We start from the raw sequence: 22,411 nt of genomic DNA on the forward strand, positions 1-22,411 counted from the left end.
AGAGAAAGAGGAGGCACTGGCGGCGGCGCCGCAGCTGTCGACGCAACTCTTTCCCTGTCTACACGGCCGTTGCCAGGGCGACCCTGCCTGGGTGAGCGGGAAACCCGCCAAGAGGGCGCCGAAAGGCAAACGCTATGACGCATACGGCGGGCGGCGGCTTCGACACGGAAGACAATCGAATTGCGCTTCGAGAATGGCTCCTTGTAAATGGCAACTCTCCTTCCACCCAGCCGCACAGCGGCGCAGAATATTCTACAGCCTCGCGTTCTTTGAGTATTTTTACGGAATCCGACTGCAGTTGGCGAACAATAGTGAAGCAAATCTTCCGGAAAACAAAGTGCTGCCTGGAACGGCCAGAAACAATAATTATTTCGTCCTCGGTGGGATTAGCGAGAGAGCATCGCTACACCTCTTTCCAGAGGAATTTCTTTTCGCGTGGTCCGTGTCTGGCAATTCCGTATATAGTGCCACAAACACTGAATGCCTAGTCGTAGCTGGAACAAATTAATCCACAGTCGCGGATGTTTAGAAGGCTTGTCACGCGCCACGAATGCCGAGGTTGTTGCCAAACTTATTGCTGACCACATGATCAGCACACAATTCCATATGGTTGCCGAATGAGCTAGCTAAGCACCTGTAGCGAAGGCAAGTTACGTTCTTTTTAAATTTTGTTAATATAAACGATGGTTGTGCATAAGCGCAGTTACAGCTTTCGGCGTGAATTGGTCATAACCCACGTTTTTGAGAGTAGCAGAGCCTCATCGTACCTAATCATCTGCCACAGCAAGTTCATAAGCAATGATGAGGTACGAGAATGTACAGCTGTTTGCTATGTAACGAATAGTCCATGTACAGTGCTTTGACCATCGCCATTCATTAAGCCACCTCTCATATAGACTCCTAGTCTGGACAGGTATGGGATGTTAAACACTAAGAAGCAATGCTTTTCTCACTCCCCCCCCCCCCCGCACACACACACGCAAAATTCGATTGCGCACGGGCTGATACACACGCGTGCCCATGCACAGGCGCACAAACATACACGTATACACACATACGGCCGCACACACATGCGACTGTAAACGTACACATGCACGGGCGCACAAATGTGCAGAGACACGCTTAACACAAGCACGAACTCACACATACACACACATGTGCACGCACAAATGCACGGTTGTACACACAATCGCGCTTACAACGAACACATGCGCAGGCTCACGGACACACACATATTCGGGCGAATATGTGTGTGTATCTAATTTATAGCAAACATGTAGCTTATAACCAACGCTAAGGAAAGCTTTCGTAGCATGGATTGCAGTTAATTGCCACTATAGATGAAACGTGATTTGCTTCTGCTGGTGTTCTGCTGTGTTCGGAGAGTATGTTCACCCATTCTAAGTTAATTAGGCCGGCATTTAACGTAAGGTCCTCATATTCGTACAGTAGCTTCGTTGCTCGGCCGCCGATCCGAAGGTCGCGTGTTCGATGCCGGCCGTGGCAGTCGCATTAAGACGGAGGCAAAACGGTTGAAGCCTGTGCACTGTGTGATATCAGTTTCTGTTAAAGAGCGCCAAATGGTCAAAATCTCTGAAGCTCTCCACTAGGACGACCCTCATAATCTTATCGTGGTTTTTGGGGCGTAAAACCAAAAAAATATTATAATTCTGTTTTCTTCTTTTGCTCTATATTCTATCTGATCAATCGTCACCTACACCTTGCTCAGGCACAAAAGCACCCTAAGAGCAAATTTTAGGGTGCTATCGAGTCAACCAAGCACCAAATAGAGGGGTGATTATTAAAAATCGACCATTTGTGTTAAAGGGTGTCGCAAAGGGTGTTTTACCGTATAAACGCACCCGTTCACACCCTTTTGGGAGTAAAAGTTTTTACTGTGCATATTATAGTACACTATACTGCAGGAGAGAGCGCTGCAATGTGGCCAGAGACTCACCCGAAATTCTGCTACATACCCGGCTGCAAGGAGATCGTTTGACCGGTCGGAGAAACGATCCCCGCCTCCCCCGGGGAGCCATGAAGAGGTCGCGTCAACACACTAACCCGTGACGTCGTTGTCACGTGATGCGCCATCATCGCCTCTTCTCTGTGGATTTCTCCCTCGTGTAAATCCCGCTTTACATGCTTGAAAAGTTGCGGTTCGAGTCCTTGCACGCTTCTGTAGTCGAGGATTGGATACCTTATATGGTTGGGAGGGTCACAGTTCGATTTATCTATCTCTCTTCCTCCCGCCCCACTCAACACACACGCACGTGCGTGCGCTTCTGAAGTTTACGGTGCTATAACCTACAGACTTTGAAAGCTCGGAGGTCGAGGGATGGGCATTTTACATTGAAGGATTTAGGGTCCGAGTCTTCTAAAACTTTGTTAGTGAACGGTTACACAACGTACACACTTGGAAAGTTTACAGCTGCATATTGTTCGCAGGTCGAAGGTTCGATACTGTACATGCTCAGGAGTTTTAGGTTTCAAATCCCAGCTCACAAAGTACGTCGCGAGTTTTAAACGTTTTTCACTGCATACCACCATATGTTTCCCATGTACGAGTATTGGACTAAGAGTGTTAGAATCTCGGACGAAGGAAGGATCTTACCCTATCTTCAATCACCAATACGTCAGTGCACGTCCACAGGAATATAAAGAGCAGAACAGACCTTGCGCGGATACCCATCTTTTTGCGATCTCTCTAACGCCATACACGAGCAGAAGCAGATTTCTACGTGGAACTGCGCGCGTTCTGTCACCTACGCCAAAACATGTTTCACTAAATTCACTGTCCGTACATGATCTGATCCGAAATGGTTCAGATAGAAGTGAGTCCGGCCGCTAATGGCATATTATAAAAGATGTGTATCGCGGCCTGAAATGAGCATGCTAGGTGCTTGCACATGACGCATCAAAGTTAACTATGACATTGAGGACGACGCAGCGAGCAATGGAAAGAAAAATGGTAGGTGTAACCTTAAGGGACAAGAAGAGAGCAGAGTGGATTAGGGAACAAACGGGGGTTAATGATATCATAGCTGAAATCAAGAAGAAGAAATGGACATGGGCAGGGCATGTAGCGCGTAGACAGGATAACCGCTGGTCATTAAGGGTAACTGACTGGATTCCCAGAGAAGGGAAGCGGGTTAGGGGGAGACAGAAGGTTAGGTGGGCAGATGAGATTAAGAGGTTTGCGGGTATAAATTGGCAGCAGCAAGCACAGGACCGGGTTAACTGGCGGAACATGGGAGAGGCCTTTGTCCTGCAGCGGACGTAGTCAGGCTGATGATGATGATGACATTGAAATATTTCAATTGATAGGTGAAGATTTGATGAGCACACGCGAACACGTCAGTCTCGGAACTGTGCTTAGGCCGCCGTTAAAACAATCGAGCAATAAAGAACTGTGTAAACGTCATAAACGCCGGCACGTCGGGTGGTCAGTTCGCTTTGCAGGGCAGTTCTGAAGAACTCCATCTTACAATTACAGAAGGATGGCCGCGTTAAGGCTGCTTCACATGACGCTAAAACACAGCGATAATTGCCGCAGCACCATCGCGGTTTTCACGTGCCGCAAAAAAATGCTGAAGCTTGTACAGAAACGCATCAGTCTTGAAACAGTGACACTGGATGATTCTGAAAACTAATCAGGTTGCTTCCTGGTTAGTTTCCATAGGCATCAGCAAAGTGGTGGAGGTTGTTTTCGAGGTTGCTTCTGAGTCGTTGCTAGGCTTTAGCTTGGCGATGCTATGTGGTTTTTACGTTGACTCAGCGCACAGAGGATCGACGTTAACCAAGAAGAGACGCGTCACGATCACGTGAACGTGGGTGGCGTAAGCCGTTCATCGCTTTAAGGTCTTCTCGCACTACCGTTGCCTTTCCCGTTTTCTATAATAACCAGTCGTACGCACTCTGGGTCTCCGTCTTGTTGCGACCGGGGTTTGCAGGCACTGGAGGTCCAGGAGGAAGTTGTCGAGGCAGGAGGAAGAGAGACTTGATGAGGGTTTGTTTACATTATATACAAGGTGAGCTCTTGTACATGACGAGCTCCTTCTTCCATGGCGAGCATTCGAATCTGGTGTTCCTCTACATGGCGCTCCCTCGAATGAGCCGGGTGGCTCACCAGATCAGGGAACACGTGCATAGGTTACTGTCCAATCACAAATCACACACAACTTGTGAGGGGGCACGAGCGTGCACGGCCCACGTGAACGTACAATATTGAGGCGTGATCTTCTGTCCAAGATCGCGCCAGCGGGGCTCTTCCTCGTCGTGTGTGTGCCGCTGGGCAAGGGGTCCCAAGCTCATGACAGCAAACTTCAAAGGGTCCGCCGAACTGCTCGCTTAATTAGCGGGGCGATTTGCGGCGGTTACCGCGGTCTCTTCCAAGGAAGATGCTGTATTTGTTGTCCCGTCTCGAACGGCTTACAGCGCAGTGGCGACACGACGTCTCACCCTCCGGCTAGGAGGGACAATGCCTGGCAGTCATAGGCAGCGGCCGGTCGGCTACTGGTTTGAAGATCAAAAGAGCGCCGCTCTCTCTTCATCTCGGGCGCCAGTCACAACAGTCTCGCCGCCGTCTTTTTGTGGCCATTTGTTTGGGGACGTGTTGCATTCTCTTTTAGGAGCAAAGCCCCAAAGGCTTACGCTCCGCCGATGTCGACGTCGCCATCGAAGCTTCCTGCGCCGGGAAAAGGCGCCGGGCAAAGGCGCCGGGCAAAGGCGGCGGGCAAAGGCGCCGGGCAATACAGGTCTGCCGCGCGTACCGCTTCACTCACCCGCTCAGTCAGCCTCGCCACCGAATGCAGCAGACGCTCTCCGCAACAACTCCCCACTCCCCCACCTTGATGAAAGCCAGCGTCGAAGTCGGGCGCCCAGTCGTTTAATTGCGTTCCATTTCTAAGGAGCTTCGATGATTATCGAAAAATAACTGTCCTATATAGATTGTTGGACCCGTGGTGTAGTGGTGTGTTGCTGGCTAGTTACTTGATTTTTGCTTTTCTTTCTTCTTTTTTAGTTTGCTGGTATCTCCATGAACATATGGTGCTTTATTTTCTGTAGGCTTAGGGGAATAGAATGCACTTGTAATAAAATTCACCTGGAAGTCTGCGCTAGTCCTCGTCATTTCTGTGTGTATTGTGATCACTTTTTGTGCTGAGCAGTTTAATAACTTAGGTCGGCCCCCTCTCCACTTAGCACTTCAGCCTAACACTACTGGTGCAACTTTTTTCCCCCACGCAGCCTAGCGCGCTACACGTCAAGCATCAAGGTTTGATTTAGAAAAGGAGCGCTCCAAGCGAAGTACTATATTTTATTTACTCCCTATAAACTCTCACCTTCACGACTTCGACAGGTGCGCAGTTCAATGAAAGTGCGCTGTGTTCGGCATTGCACTTTCAAAATCACGGTTGTAGAATGCAAGTACCTGTCTGAGCAGTAGAGCTGGATATGAAGCATGTATAACCTGAAACAAAAAGATGCAAGTGGGTTTTATGAAGAGAGCGTAAAAGAAACAAGTACCGCCGCACCTGAACTAATGTCACGAAGAACATACACACGCCTAAAAAAACAATGTTTGTGTGTGTGTGCGTGTGTGTGGCACATTTTTTGTGGCTATTTTCTGAGGCATCTATTAATGCTTAAAACACAACTAGGTAGTGTATAACCTCCGAGACTTCTTATTACAGAAAAAAAGCTCCTTCATTCGAGGCTCACGAATTTGGCGAATTGGATAATTTAGACGTGTTTGCTGCTGAGTCGGTTGATTCGGTGGTCGTGCATGGAGGTGTGCCAGTATAGCGTAGTGTAGTTTTGTTAGCTACACGAGTGTGAGTAAGAACATGCGCTTTCGTGCTTTCACTATATATATATATATATATATATATATATATAACATGTGTTGTCACTTTATGCTGAACATGATGGTGGCGACGCCGACAGCGACGCCAAATTAGGCCGACAGTGTCCATGCCATCACGATAAACAATTATTAGAGCTAACAAAACTGGCCTACCTCGTTGGCAAGGGCAGGCATATAGGTGCAGACCCTTTAGGTTAGTGTCTGGCGAACAGGTTTGCCGAAATAAAGGCTTATCTTGGCATAATCCAACCTTGTCATTGTGACCATTCGCCACACAACAATAGGCCTCTCGGTTTCCGCAGTTGCTGTCTCTTCTACAAATCATTCCTGTTCTGCGGCCCTGTAGAAAGAGGCAGCCAAAGGTAATTAGAACACAGAACATATTTAGCTTATATATTATTTCATAATTCCGCGATCATCTGATTGGTGTTTCAGCAGGAAGGGTTCCAATTGCTTTAAGAGATAAGCGATGAATACAGTACAGGCATAGAAGCCATGGCAGCATGTACAACTAAAGTTTGACGCTTGTAAGACACCAATGCATGCAACTTCACGACACGACTTTTAAAAGAAATAGGTTAACATCTGCTAGAAGGACCTCATTACCAAATAGGCTATTCCACTCGTTAAACATTGAATTGAATCTTTATTTTCATGTTTGAGACTACATGAAGGATAGCGGGTGTAAAATCTGTATTAAAACACCCTGACTAGCTCCCACTGCCTAAAATGAATGGGTCGAAAGCATTGGCATACAAATAAAAAAAGCATACTATACAGAAATATGGTCATGTCAAATAATGTAATTACATAATATAAACGAAAAGAGACACAGCAGTTTCCATGAAAAGGTTATGTATACATGTGTTATAAATACATTAGAGGTCAAACTGGTACGAAAGTGTAAACGACATCATGAATATTTTTAAGAACAATGATTCAGCATTTTTTGTGGTCATATTTTTTATATTTGCATCAATGCTGCTTAAGTAATTCAACATTCTGGGATTAGCATTGCGTATCACTTGATCACTATATTTTGTGCGTGACCGTGGTATTAACCAGGGGTTATGCTTACGGGTATCATATTTTTTCTCCGAAATTTGTAGGTTGGCTAAATCAGATAGCACAGTTTTTTGGCTTCAGCTCTTTTTTTATACTTCTACAATAGTTGTAATTGTAAAGATTTTGAAAAATGATTAGTTTATATTTTTATTGCATGTATACAAGTGATTGATAAGATTCTTTCTTAGCGATAACTTTTAGGAATCTGCTTCGAAGTCTACTGAGCTTATCGATCAATATTTGTTTGTGTTGTGTCACCCCATACTATAAAGCAATAGTTAACATAGGAGATAAACGAAGAGGGATAAATAATAAGAATCGTTTTTAACGGAAGTAGATGATTGTTTCGATAAATTAAACCAAGTACACGTACCGTTTTTGTCGCTACTTGCTCTATTTGTGTGTCCCATAATATGTTGTCTGAAAATACACCTAATGTTTTCCCATTATCCACCATTTCAATCAGACTTTTATTGAGATAGAGCGGAGAAGTTACTTCTACCTGCTTACCTTTTGCTCGAAACATAACCGCTTTGGTTTTTTCTGTGTTTATTAATAGCCCATTGGAACATGCCCACTTATATATCTTTTCTAATATATTATTTCCTCTTTGAATCAACTGGTCAGTATCATCATGTGCAAAAAATACGTTTGTATTATCAGCATAAATAAGAAATTTTGCTGAAGGATCTATATATACAATGTCATTTATGTATAAATTAAACAAAAAACGGACCTAAAATACTGCTTTGACGTACTCCGAGATCGTTAGGTTTAGTCGTCGAAGAAAAATTGTTTATACACACGTATTGTTTCCTTTCACTTAAGTATGAGTCAAACAAGTCTAAAGCAACGCCTCGTACACCGTATAAATCTAGCTTACGTAAAAGTAATTGTCTATTCACATAGTCGCAGGCCTATTCAAAGAGTCGAAGGAAAGATGCCTGCGTCTGATACTAACTTAGGAAGGCAGATGTGTTAATTAAGCTCACATCAATTTTTGGTAGGTTCATTTCTTTCTAACTTCTTGCCTTCTGGGCGCCAAGCTCTTCAAGACCTAGCCGTTGTTTTCCGTCGTGGTCTCAGCATAGCTATACTCGGAGCGTATGTGAGACACACAAAAAAGGTTTTACTGTAGACTTCAACGTAGACATAGGCAAATTATAGGTGAAGGAATCTCTGTTCCCGGTGATTGAAAAGAGTAGTCGGATCTCCATTAAAATGTGTCTAGAACTGTAGGCTTCTCAAAGAAACCTGTAACACAGAGGCATACGTCGAGTTCTCTATGTCCCAAGAATTACTCATGTTAAGATGACATCTTGCCACCAGTCGGATGGCGGGTTCTTGGACTCACTTTCGAGGCATAACCTACACTCTAGCGATTTTTTTAGAAATCCTCTTATTATCACCTAAGACTACTGGAAGGTGAATAAATGTTTCTTTTTTATCTACACTTCGTCACTCAATTAACGTTTCAAAGGGGGATGATCGGGTTATATAGGGCTATCTATACGATACGCGCTGCTCCGCCCGTTCGTCATGATTCACTTTTGCAGATGCGCGGATTTCCTTTATCAGTGGTTTCCTTCGCCCAGTGCTAAATAGTGAATCGGAAATGGGTCTGATTGACCTTCGGGCCTCTCCTTCTGCTTGGTCCTCCTCCTCCACCTCCTCCTCCAAGAAAAGATGGAAGCCCGAGGCGTCGAAACAACCGATGAGCACCGTTGGTCGTCGGAGCGAGCATGTTGGCAAACCATCTTGCCTTCTCAAGGACCCTTGAAGCACCTTGAAGCTGCTGCATCGAAGAAGACGAGGGCGCTGTTATGGCTTTTTTTTTTTGGTGGCACAGCGTGTTGAAAAGAAATTACGTTTGATAAATTAGAGAGATACAGACACGAAATTAGTTCTGCTGTGTTTTTTTCTGCGTAAAATGAAATGAAGTAGCATACCTTCAAGATTCTAAAATATGTACTGCTAAGGGTGAGTACACCACGAAAACTTAATTAGGGTATGTTTTTAAACGCTAGTTTTGGTGCTGGCTTTACCCCGACTGCATATGTCATGAGCCTCCCGAAATGTGCTCGCACAGGATATCGTGACGCTTCGGCCACCGCTCCGTGGCTTCGTTGATGTCACCAAAGTGGCCATTTCGAATTAAGTGCAGACCATTTCCTTGTCCACCAATTTCCTATCTATCTATCTATCTATCTATCTATCTATCTATCTATCTATCTATCTATCTATCTATCTATCTATCTATCTATCTATCTATCTATCTATCTATCTATCTATCTATCTATCTATCTATCTATCTATCTATCTATCTATCTATCTATCTATCTATCTATCTATCTATCTATCTATCTATCTATCTATCTATCTATCTATCTATCTATCTATCTATCTATCTATCTATCTATCTATCTATCTATCTATCTATCTATCTATCTATCTATCTATCTATCTATCTATCTATCTATCTATCTATCTATCTATCTATCTATCTATCTATCTATCTATCTATCTATCTATCTATCTATATCTACCTGTCTCTATCTATCTATCTATCTATCTATCTATCTATCTATCTATCTATCTATCTATCTATCTATCTATCTATCTATCTATCTATCTATCTATCTGTCTGTCTGTCTGTCTGTCTGTCTGTCTGTCTGTCTGTCTGTCTGTCTGTCTGTCTGTCTGTCTGTCTGTCTGTCTGTCTGTCTGTCAAACAAAACAATTGGCAATGTAGAAATCCCGGATTTCATAGCCAACCAAAGTAGGTTCCGCTGTATTTTATTAAATTGTATAATTTATGAGCTTTCACAATTTTTCGCTCTCAACCAACCTTACACCGACACTTGAATTGCTGCGAAACGAGCTCTTTAACGCTGTCGCGTTAAACAAAAGGCTTAAAGATCTCACCCTTTCTTCAGGCACCAATGCTTCAGTCAATGCAAACAGCAATATAACGGGCAGCAGAGAGCTTGCACGGATATTCATGTCGTTGCGATCTCTTTAGCGTCATACACGAGAAGAACAAGATCTGTGCGCGGAGAGGCGCGTTCTGTGAGCTACGCGAAAATATATTTCGCTAATTGCTCTGCCGATACGTGATTTGGCCCGAAAGGAATGGATCGATTGCAATGCGTTCGGCCGCTAATGACCTCTAAAAATAGGTATATGTAGCAACCTGAAATTAGCTCTTTAAGATTTGGTTAACGTATGCGAACGTGTCAGTTGTGGATCTGTGCTCAGAGATGCGCTGACAATAGAGTACTGCGTGAACGTCACAAACGCAGTGCTCTGTTCGCTTTGCGGGATTGTTCTTAAAGAATCTTAATGAAGACGGAACGCTCGATGGCCGCGTCAATGCAGCTTCACAGAAGTGTCACTGTCGTATCGACATCGCCGTTCTAAATGCGAAGCATTTCTTAGCGAACTTCGGCGACTCTGAGGGTATCTATCTATCTATCTATCTATCTATCTATGTATCTATCTATCTATCTATCTATCTATCTATCTATACGCTTACGTTTGGGTTCTCTCGTGGTCACCCCCTTAACTGGGCGTGAACCAAAATTAGCATGGGAGGGTAAGATGGTTCGACGAATATGACGCGCTCGTCAAGGCATGAATAATGTCACAATCCCGTCGCGTACGTCGTCAAACACTTCCCACCAGACAGTGGCACATACCCATGGCATGCGCCCCTGGTATGCGGCTATGTTCCACAGGTGGTTGACACTTTGTATCTACCCAGGAACGACGAGGACACTCATGGGCAATTTTAACGCGTGAGCGCTTATAAATACCAGAGAACGGTTGCGTCGACACAACGAATTCAAAGAATAAAAGTCAGGGTCACAGCTGGAATCGAACCTAAGCGTTCTGCGTGGCAATGAAGCATTTTACCACACAGCTACGCCAGATCTCGGAACTACTATTGAAATAGACGCTAATCTTCGTAAAACGTCAATAGAGGCTGCAGTGCTGTCTATTTTATAAACGTTACATGTGTACTCCTTTGATGCAGCCGTCACGTCGGGTTGACATGAATTGTGGTTAGTTGTCACGCGCCGGAGTCGATTTACGTGGTAGTGTCCAGGGCCAGCATTCTCGCGAGCATCAATGCTTCTTATCAGATTCTGGTGTTGCCAATACGCACGTTCCAGTTGGCATAGTTGCGCAAGTGCAAACAGCTGGTTATATAAACATCTGCAACTCTTCAACATGTGTCTGTGCGTGCAACATTTGTATCGTCATTTCATGACATGTCGCTCAGTAAAAAGGTTGCAACACGGTCACCTTCCCTCCACATGCTTAGCATAACGTCGATGCCCAGGTACGTGAAATCTGCTAATTTTTTAAATATTGTCGCACGTTGTTAGGCACCTACCGAAGTTTTGCGCCGCTTCCTGCTCTTATGAATTCTGCCGCACCAACTGACAAGGCAAACGCGTCAAGCTAAACGCGCCGTGCAACGCTGGCTGCACGTGTCACCACACCACGCGCTGGAAAAAGAAGGCTGGAGGTTTTCTGAAGGAGCGGCACGCGGCAAGACGCAAAAAGAATATGTGGACGAGGTTTTCCATTAGCGAGCTCAGGACAACCTTTGTGTATTTAGTTGACGGGCACAAGTTCGGCATAAATAAATAGTTGTTTTAGCTTTTGGCGTTGTATTTGTTCGTTACAATATTAGTAAGTGGGGTTTGTATGTTCCGAAACCCCGATACGTATATGAGAGGCGCCGCAGGGGAGGACTGGGTAAATGTAGGCCATCTGGTTTTCGGTGACGTGATCGTCATTTTCGTACTCCAGTAGAAAACAAAATAACAAGCAAACATATAAACGAGGTAAGTCACAAACGCCCTCAGCCAGGGACACGAGTGGCTAACATGTCGATTTCTTAGGAACGAAGCACCTAACCTTGGAGTCGGCGCTTGTGGGCGTGTCTTGTCGTCATCATGGTCGATTGTTAATGGGTATGCGTCACAAAACTCGGCTAAATCCCACTATGCGCGACCGGTTCCTTCTATGCATATCATGATTGAGAGGTTTGTCGTTGCTGCGTTTTTTTATAATGCGCCCATATACCGAGGCTATACCGAGGCAGTTGCCTAGTCTATAGACTAAGCAACTGCCTCGGTATAGTCTGCCAATCGGTATTACTTTGTTTGTAGGTGGCGTTGGCAGCAGAGGTGGTAACGAATAGCAATGCCATGCGCTGTGCACTGATATAAAACCTAGAAGCTCCCACGAGACGAGGTATAAGTAAATGAGCGAGGGCCATATGGGCGCCGTGCACTTGCCGAGTGTGAGAAAGGCGGACGAGACCTCGTAGGCTCTAGGAAGAAGCCACTCGTCTCGTGTGGCATCGTGTGTTTGCAGAAGAGCGCTTTGCTGTTTCGACAGCCTTCACTATAGCTTTATCACTACGTCGCGAATATTTTTGTACTGGCCTTTTTCATAAGGTATACCATGATACATCACTACGTATTCAGCTCATTGCGCCTCCCATTTATAATTCATCTTGAGTTGATCACAGCCACAAGGTTGGAAGGGTACATTTTTGTAACGCTTACACGTTTTCTTACTCCTTAATTCATACCGGTTACATTTAACGATCGGAACCAGCCCCTGGGTGACATCGTTTTTCTTTCTGATCACTTCATTTTCTGTCATTCGTTATCGGCTGGCCAAGTCCGTGATAGCTTTCCGTAGTCGTCTGATGTATTCGCCGTTCCTACACCTTTCCTTCGACATGTGTCGAGATGCAAGCGTTTAATTTCTTTCCTTCTTTTTTTTTTGCTTTTTGCGACATTTTTGTTCCGTTCACATTTTGCAGCTGGCAATGTGAAATTTTACCACGTTTTTGTGTGTTTATTTCTTCTATTCACGTTTAAGTTTTGTTGTGTATTGTGGAGTAGATTTTAATTTGTTAAGTTTTGTCTCTTTGTAGTACCTCACATGAGCCCAAACGAGATATGCCCACGGCCGCGCGCGAGGTTTCACATGCCGCGGCGGGCTGGTCTCTCGAGTGAGTTCGGGAGAGCTCGCCCGCAGGGATCTTCTCGTTACCTTTCATGAGATCACATCATCATATAGGGGAGCGGCAGACATTTCCCTTTCCTCATTATAAGCTCCATAGATCACAAGCAAGCACGCTTCGCATGATCCAGACGGGGTCTTACCCCTCCAAAGACTTTATGAGCAAGCTTAATCCGGAGAAGAAGGAAGAAGTGTCTCTTTAGAAGAACGCTTATTTTTGCGCTCAGTATTTTTTTAGTGAAATAATAGATTTTTCGAGGTGCCTCGCCTCCCCGTCTTGCGGTGGAGGCCACGGAAAATGCCAGAGGCCCGCCTGGTGAGAGGTCCTCACACCCGTCAACCACAAGGAAGCAAGCGGGCTCCCACAGGGACACCGAAGACACTGATTTGTATTCCACGTCGGAAGACGACACATCCGATGACGACTTTATACCTGTCCGGGGTAAGAGGGCGAGGAGAAGGTCTACCAGTACATCAGCATCAGCTCCTGAGAGTACAGCGACTGTACAGTCAAGGCCTGCACACTGGCCGCACGTTATCATCTTCATGCCGGAAGATCCCTCAAGCAACTTACTACTTCTGAACAGGCAAGCCCTTTCCGTTGCTCTGGAATGTGCGGTGCCAGATCGAATAAAGGACGTAGGAATAAACCCGAGGAAGATTATTCTCGCCATTGACGTGCACAATATGAGTGCGCTATAGCACAGCTGCAGCAAATGACTGAGCTCGGCGGCATTAAAATGCACCCCTTTATCTCGATGGATAATAAATCGATCGCCGGTGTAATTTATGACATCGACATTGCCATTTCTAATGTTGACTTGCCTACCCTCATCAAGCCTGCAAACGAGGGAACTGTCATTACGCAAGTGCGGCGCCTTGGAAATACGCGTTACGTAAAAGTGTTTTTCAAGGGAGACTGCATACCGTCCTACGCTAAAGTTGGACATTTACGACATTCGGTTCGGCCATTAATCCAAAAGCCACTTCAATGTCATCAGTGATTCAGGCTAGGACATGTCAAGGGCGTATGCCGCAACTCACGACTGTGTTCCCGTTGCGCTAAACCTCATGCCGAAGACGCCTGTCGGGCGACTATTCTGTAGTGTGCCCACTGCAGCGGTCCTCACGCTGCCTCGTCGAAAGACTTTCCTCGAATCCAAAACGAGCACGTGGTTCTCAGACAAATGGCCCGAGAAAACTCGACACACAAGGAGGCAGCCGAAGTAGTCCGGCGTCGGCGTCCACGTCGGCATCATCGAAAGTCTTTAAAGAAGGCACATTCCCGAGACGCTCCTTCCCACTCTTTATTGGTTCCACCCAGTAGGGCTATGAAAAGACCCACCACTTTTACGAAAGAAGCGGAGAAGCCTCCTTCTCCGGAGGATTGGCCCATGCTCCCGACTCGCTCTTCTGCCAAGGAACCTCAGCAGGTTGCGGCCACACCAGAGCCGTATCCAGCCATGGAAGATTTGCCTAAAACGAATCGTCAAGTGATCTCGGTGCTGCGTTCCCTCATAGAAGCCATCCGAGTGATATTAGTCGACATGAAGACAGCATCTGCGCGAAGTGCACTTGGAGTATTTATTTATTATTTATTTATTTATTTACATTTCACCTACATCGCCGTGAGGCATTACGAAGGGGACGCCTTTAGCCCAGTGCTTGAATCTTTCAACTAGGGAGATGGCTACTCACACCTCATCATCTCGTAAAGAATTCAAGGCTGCATCCGTCATCCAATGGAACGTCAGAGGACTAAAATCACGCCTTTCAGATTTTCGTCAGTTTGTGTTTACCAACGTGTTTCCACTCATCGTCATTTGTGAACCCAATTTGTCGAAACCAATAAGGCTATGGGGGTACGAAGCTGTCATGTCTTCAACAAACGGTGCGTGCAGCAAAATCATCGTCTTTGTTCGTCGTGAGCTGACGTATGTTACGCAACCAATTGCACCTCAAGATGACAATCAGTATGTCTGCATCACTGAAAAAGAACAAACTCATGTTTACTCTCATAGGCGCTTATATATCGCCGTCGAATAATCTCGATTCCAGAAGATTAGCGGATATTTTGAGAGTGTGTCCTGCACCATGGGTCATCATAGGTGATTTTAATGCGCACCATATCACGCATGGGGACGTACGCGGACAAATGCAAGAGGACGCAGGTTAGCAAACATCGCCTACAACTATGGCCTTACTCTCCTGAACGATGGCAGCCCCACTTTTCTTCGAGGGGTGACATACGGCAGCTGTCTCGACCTTGCTTTTGTCTCCAACTCTCTCGCGAGATACGTCAAGTGGTTTCCACATGTTGAGACACGAGGAAGTGATCACATTCCAATCTATCTTAACATCAAAGGCTTGTCTGATTTGGAGTCCACGGACGACCATTCGAGCAGTCCAATGGATCAACTTCAAATCTGACATGGAAGAGTCTTGCAGCGATGGCCTACGATCTGGGTTAAAGCAGAGTCCTTCAATTTGAAGGACTATGGTTAAAGCAAACAATTAAGAGCACAATGCAAAACGCCACTCACACGTTGACCATATCTTCCCCACGAAACGACTTTGGCATAGAGTTGGAGTGACTCCGAGCACTTCGACGCTGAGCGGAGCTTTGGTATTGGCGTACAAAATAAATTCACAATCATTGGGCAGCCAGGAGGATGCAAAAGGAGATTCGGCATCGCATGGATAGATTAGCGTCGGAACGATGGACAACGTTTTGCCAATCACTAGACCCTCGCAAGCCACTCTCACACATTGGAAAACGGTGAAAGGTCTGCGTCACCCTACGGAACAGCGTTTTCCACTCGAAGCGCTCGCGCTGTTTCAAAGGAGGCAAGACATCGATGTCGCAGAAGATTCTTGTGCGCACATCGCCAACCAAGCCATTCGTCCAGATTCTCCAGTGATAAGTGACGTCCCCCGTTCCCGTGACCACATGGACCTCCCTTTTACAATGGAGGAGCTCGAGGTGGAACTAGCTCTCTGCAGGCGCTCAACTTCACCGGCCCCATATGGTATTCCGTACTGAGCCTTGTGCAACCTTGGGGAAGGTGCAAGGAGAGAACTGTTGAGCCTTTACAAGATCTCGTGGCAAGATGGCAATGTTCGTGATGACTGCAAAGTAAGCCGCTTGTTACCCATCTTGAAGCAGGGCAAATCCCCACTCGAACTCGCCTCATACCGCCCAATAGCATTGGCCAGCTGCCTAGGAAAGATAATGGAACGGATGATACTAGGCCGCTTGGAGTCGTATCTTGAATGCTACAAGATTTATCCGAATTCTATGGCTGGTTTTTGACGCGACCGCTGTTTTATTAAAAATGTCGTTGATCTAGTTTCGTACGTTCAGCATGAAAGATCCCGTAAGCGACTATCTACAGCTTTGTTTCAAGATGTGAAAGGCGCGTATGATAATGTACTACATGAAGCCATTTTGGGTGCTCTTGCGGTGGTTGGCCTTGATGGTCGAGTCTTTCGGTAAATTTCGAGTTTCCTGGCTGCAAGATCATTCTTTGTGTTAACAGAAGATAGCCCAACTACGCGACGCTATACTTCTAAGGGTGTTCCTCAAGGCGGAGTTCTTATCCTGGCACAATTCAATCTTGCACTAATTGGCCTTGCTGAATACTTGACAAGTACCATTAAAATCTCAATATACGCAGACGACTACTGTGTCTGGACTTCGGCAGTCACACGTCCTCAGATACGTTCCCGGCTTGAAAGAGCAGCAACTATGATTGCCAACTGCTTGTTAAAACAAGGTCTCAGCATATCACCAGAAAAATGCGCACTGGTGGCCTTCACTCGCAAAGCAATGACCCCTTATGTCATCTTAAGCGGCGGGTGGCTGATTTAGTACGCCAGAACCCACCGGTTTCTGGGCATCATTATTGATAGGGACCTCTGTTGGAGTCCGCATGTGGCCTATATGAAGAAGCGCCTGACCGCTATTTCCCAATTGTTGAAGCTTCGGGTGGGAAAGACGTGGGGGATGTCAGTAGACGCAATGATGGAGCTCTACAGGGCCTTATTTCTTGGTTTCCTGGGATATAGCTTGCCCGTGCTTAGCAATACCCGCAAGACCAATGTTCGTGTTCTACCGGCAGTACAAGCCCAAGCACTGAGAGTGTGCCTTGCTCTGCTCAGATATACGTCAACAGAGGAAACAATTGCAATTGCTGGCGACTATCCGAGACAAACTCACATTGTTGGAGAAGTCCTGAGAACGCACATCAGACACTTCGCACGTGCTCCTTGCCATCACCTTGCACTGTTGCCTTCAGAAAGGCCCCAAGCATTGTTCGCTAAAATGATTGTGAAGTACAACGAGAAACTTCACTCGGGCTTCATTCCTGCATCTAAACCATCGATACCGCCTTGGTGTCTTAGTCGACCCACAGTGCATCTTAGTGTACCAGGGATCCGAAGGAAATCTGAGCTTTCATCGCCCGTGCTGAAAAAACTGTCTCTTCTTCTTTTGCACGAGAAATATTCAGACAGTGTACATATATATATATACCGATGGCTCCACGAACCGCCAGTGTTCGTCAGGTGCAGTAGTTGTCCCAGCAAGAGGTGTTATCATCAGCTTTAGGACTGACCACTCCACGGCATCTACAGTAGCGGAATTAGCTGCTTTGTGCGCTGCACTTTGTGTGGTCAATCGGGAACCACCGCAACAATGGTCGATTTTCAGCGACTCAAGGGCAGCACTACAATCTGTGCTCTCAGCACTGCGTCGCGGGCCGTACGAACAGCTTGTTTTTGAAATTCGATGCCATCTCCACACTTCACATGAGAAAGGGCATCATGTGACGCTTCAGTGGCTGCCAACTCTAGTTTATGAGTTGATCAATAGATGCAGGCGCGTAGCCAGAAATTTTTTTTTCGGGGGGGGGGGGGGGGCACCACCTTGATTTCGGAAGGGGCACTCCCTTAAAATGGCCATTTTTTGCTCTCTATACCATGTGAAAAATTTTTGGGGGAGGGGGGCACGTGCCCAGTGTGCCACTCTCGGGCCACGCCCTTGAATAGATGGCGCTATGTGTATATGTCCTTGGGAATAGTATAAATAGATGGTGTTAGTGGTTCTCTCTTACAGCATATCCATGGAGTAAATGATGATGAGTGGGGTGAAACATCCGTTCGTCTGTCTGTGTGTCCATTTGTCCTTGCGTGCGCCCGTTCGCCCGTCAGCCCATTCATCCGTGCTTACGTCCGTCCGTCTGTATGTACGTCCATGCTTCCGCCCGTGCGTCTGTCGACAAGAGCTTTCCCGCTCTTGTGACGTTGTGGCCTACTATATTGTTCTGTTTGAGAGCCTTTATTTTTTTCTTGTAACACTTTGCTCTGTCATATGCTCTGATTGAGGGGTTATTAATGTCGATGCTTTTCCGTTGTTGCGGCCTTTTTCTTTGTTCTTTCTTTAATCACATGTGCGCTAAATGTACGCCCTGTACAGACCCTTGATTACACACGGTTTCGTTCACCGATGTGCCTGAATAGCATCGGTATGCAAGAGAAGCGTTAGAAAATAGCCCGCTTATTTTCTACACTTCTCTTCCCTGATTTGGCAAAATATATTCGAATAAATGTTCTTTTGAGCTACATACAGATTACATGAAACTGCCTTGAATGTTACGCACGTTCTTTTTAACTGAAAAACAATCAAGAGACTTTCCTTATCCTTGAAAAAATGTGAATACGCCCTCAGAGTTTCGACGTTACGTAGTGGTAAATGAGGTGACCGGAAGTTCTTTCAGAGCCCAACGCTTGCAATCTTGAAACCGTCTGTAGGCTGTATCGCACACGGTCGTTTCGCACCTGCGCTTCGACCACGGTGAGGCGAGCCTCGACGACAGCTGCAGGACTTTGCGTGACCCTATACAAGGTGCTAAGCTCGCGAAAGGAGAAGAACGATCTCAAGCTGACGCGTGTTTGCGTACGAGTGTAGATTCTTGCCGCTTTGTCATTCAACTTCCCACCAAGCCTTCAGTCTGCTGGCTGGCACGAAAGGCATGCTACGAATCCCTGTCAAACTGCTCGTACTTGGCAGATTCTAAAATATTTCACGGCACTCAGTTTGCGGGGAAGGTCATGCGATGATTTCTTGGAAAAGTGTTGACGGGCCCCTGCGATTCGTTCGGTACTGTCGCGTGCGTGAGAATCTCAATAACTACGCAGAAAAAGACGTTAACTGGAAACTTGTCTACATGGCTAATGTATATACGTATACACCACATCAGGGGTAATTTGCCTACTGATGTTGAAAAAAATATGTTAGCATTTAAAATAACAACGGCAATCGTGAGCGTTACTAGAGAGAGATAAAGATGCAAGGAAAAGCAGGGAGGTTAACCGGACGCACATCCGGTTTGCTACCCTGCACTGGGGAAGGGATGAAGGGGAGAAAAGAGGTTGAAAAGAGATAAGAAGGTAGAATAAGGTAGAACATAAGAAGGCTAGAAAATTAAACAAATCTAGGGCGCTGATTGTTCTTATACTCCTTTCGGCAATAGTGTAGAAAGGTAATAACTAGTACCAGATAAAAAAAAAGCTTCAAGAACGTGTGCTGACATATTTTGCGTCATCTTGTCTTTGACACACATTCTTATACTACAGCTACACCTTGCGTTTCTGTTGTTTTTTAAAAACGATAGTATTTCTTGGGGAGCTTCGAAGCGAAATGTTTGGTCTGTCTGTCTGAATATTTTTTGTTTGTCCACACTTAACGGCATCGGATACTTTAAACGGCCGACCCCACCAGCAGCGCCCACCAATGTTGCTCAAGGTTGAGCGTTCATGCTTGTGCGATTGTCAATTAAAAAGCAATTATTGCGCAAGTTTAGGGCACCATAACAACACGTATATATTCTGCATGTGCGTCTTTTACTAGAAAAGGCATACATAAATAATTTTAAGGACCGTAGCGCTTATCACGTTGCGCTGATCATGCAACGCTTGCACAGAACGGGGAGTGTTTCCAACGCTTTGTTAAGACGAGACCGTTGATTGATTGATATGTGGGGTTTAACGTCCCAAAACCACTATATGATTATGAGAGACGCCGTAGTGGAGGGCTCCGGAAATTTAGACCACCTGGGGTTCTTTAACGTGCACCCAAATCTGAGCACACGGGCCTACAACATTTCCGCCTCCATCGGAAATGCAGCCGCCGCAGCCGGGATTCGAACCCGCGCCCTGCGGGTCAGCAGCCGAGTACCTTAGCCACTAGACCACCGCGGCGGGGCAAGACGAGACCGTGGCGGCACCTACTCGTCGCCTTGCGTTCTACACCTTACCACCTCTGAGAGGGGCGCGCGCACCCGTATCAGAGCCACGTGCTTTGTTTTCTAAAAAAACTGCCAGATGGCGCTCATGTCTCACGTGTGACGTGCCTTTATGCGCTTCTTCGCCTCCACTGCACGCTCGAGGCACTCTAACGCACTGCCTCCAGAATACAACTCACGGATTTTCTTGCGCAGAACATCAAATAAATGTCTTGTTCACTCTCTCCACACACAAGGCTATCGTCTTTCGACGATATTTGCAGGAACATGCAGATATGGGACCAATTTTTTCCCCGGAATATGCATGTCACCGAAAGCATGAACTTACCGATCTCTGTAAATGGTACACTGACGCCAAAACCGGTGGTTGAATCGAGCTCCTGGAGTTGAATCGAGTAATTCAGCAGCTCTTACAGAAAACGCAGATGCTCACCGACTCCCGTGTTAGCGGCAATATTTCGATGTCCGCTTATTTCAATAAACTTTTGTCACAGGATCGTTACGTAGATGAAGGCGAAAGTTGGCGAGTCAGGAGATGAAACTCATTATGCGATCGAACTTGGGGCCGGGGAACGGAAACTTGAGGCTACGGCAATACACACTGATGAAAACAGGGGCTGGATGCAGGAGCCGACGTTTCTACAAATGAACTCGCCCTTTTCAAGACTGCAAGTGATTTCCTTAGAACTGGCATGCATATAGAATTCGCATCCTCTTAAATTACCTCTCTTCTTTTCTCTTTCTCTCCTCCTATCTTATTTTCCTCTGTCCCTTCCCTTCTGTAAAAGTAAACAGGCGTTGTGCACCTCCAGATGGCAGCTGTTAGCTCTCTCTCTCTCTCTCTCTCTCTCTCTTTTTCTGTGTCCTTGTGTGTCCGTGCATGCAAATCGAATAAATAATTAAATAAATAATCCCAGCTACATGGAGACACGAAATGAGAGGAAAAGGGGAGAGGGGGACAATAATAGGCCGCCGTGGCGAATTGAGTATGGAGGCGGAATTGTTGTAGGCCCGTGCGCTCAGATTTGGGTGCATGTTAAAGAACGCCAGGTGGTCGAAATTTCCGGAGCCCCCCACTACGGCGTCTCTCATAATCATATAGTGGTTTTTGGACGTTAAACCCTACATATCAATCAATCAATGTGGCGAATTGAGCGAGTCAGAACGAAAAAATAAACCACGAAAAAAATGTGGGTGCCGGAGGCTCAGGTGGGGGGAGAGTTCACGTGTTGCTGAATATTGGTTGCCGGAAAAAAACCACCACTTGACAATAGTAAGTTATAAATTTCTAGAAGAATGACTTGACATTTATCGGTTTCCGTTGCGTGTGTATTATGACGTATGGACTCAAGAGAAACGTGTATATCGGCTAGCTGGAGTGTATTAAAGCTGTAAGGTATGACTCTGTATATTATCTCCCTCTTGGGGGTCGGAAGTTCGACTCAAGGTTGTAAAGCTTGAGGTTGACGAAGTTATGGCCTGCAGCAGCAGGTCACCGTGCACTTCACTGACTTCAGCCGGTACCTTCGGTACCTGCTGGTGGGACCTGCAACAACAGGTCCTGGGGAGCTGAACGTATTCACCCGAAACGTATTCCCGAAACGTATTCACCATGCCCAGGCCTAGAAGGCGCAGGTTAGATGTGTTAACGGGGAGGTCGAGGGCGCGCTTTACAATTTTGTGAAGGATGACTTCAAGTACATCCTCGTCTTGTTTCCGCAGGTGGAGGTATGGTGTAGAATATAAGATTCTACTGGTTACAAATGCATGTGCCAGCCGCAAGGCATCTCTGCACTGTAGCCCCCCGCGTTTATTAGAGACCCGGCGGACCCTGCGGCCCACCTGGTCATCCACCTTCCGGAGTTTGGCTAATGTGGTGTCTGACCGTCTGTTTTGAATAATAAAGAGCCCCATTACCCGGATTTCCTTTTGTGCAGGGATTGGACTTGTCTCCAGTGAGAGTTCAATTTTGGCCGTGCGCTTAGGTGAGGGGCGTTTGTGCATGAATTCTGATTTGGACGGCGAGCACTGAAGGCCACACTGGTGGGCATAGCGGTCGACTATGCTCGCGGCTTGCTGCAGGTTCGCCTCAATATCTCTGAGTGCACTTTGCGTGGCCCAGATG

At 46.2% G+C, this 22,411-nt stretch overlaps 1 protein-coding gene across 2 annotated transcripts; it reads right to left on the reverse strand.

Moving 5' to 3' along the window:
- Positions 1 to 5,297: 5,297 nt before the first annotated feature.
- Positions 5,298 to 10,080, reverse strand: LOC142771276 (uncharacterized). Of its 2 annotated transcripts, none has more exons than XM_075872753.1 (4): positions 9,857 to 10,080; positions 8,562 to 8,723; positions 6,020 to 6,206; positions 5,298 to 5,470 (listed from the first exon to the last, which is right to left on the reverse strand). In XM_075872753.1, exons 1-4 carry the CDS (start codon positions 9,932 to 9,934, stop codon positions 5,409 to 5,411), a joined length of 489 nt encoding a protein of 162 aa, XP_075728868.1. In that variant the 5' UTR covers positions 9,935 to 10,080; the 3' UTR covers positions 5,298 to 5,408. The 2 variants fall into 2 exon arrangements, with proteins under 2 accessions (XP_075728868.1, XP_075728867.1); XM_075872752.1 differs by having other exon boundaries at positions 8,562 to 8,726; positions 9,857 to 10,074.
- Positions 10,081 to 22,411: the final 12,331 nt, after the last annotated feature.

This window comes from Rhipicephalus microplus, chromosome 9 (genome assembly GCF_043290135.1).
Source record: "Rhipicephalus microplus isolate Deutch F79 chromosome 9, USDA_Rmic, whole genome shotgun sequence".
In the NCBI taxonomy this organism is placed as follows: domain Eukaryota; kingdom Metazoa; phylum Arthropoda; class Arachnida; order Ixodida; family Ixodidae; genus Rhipicephalus; species Rhipicephalus microplus.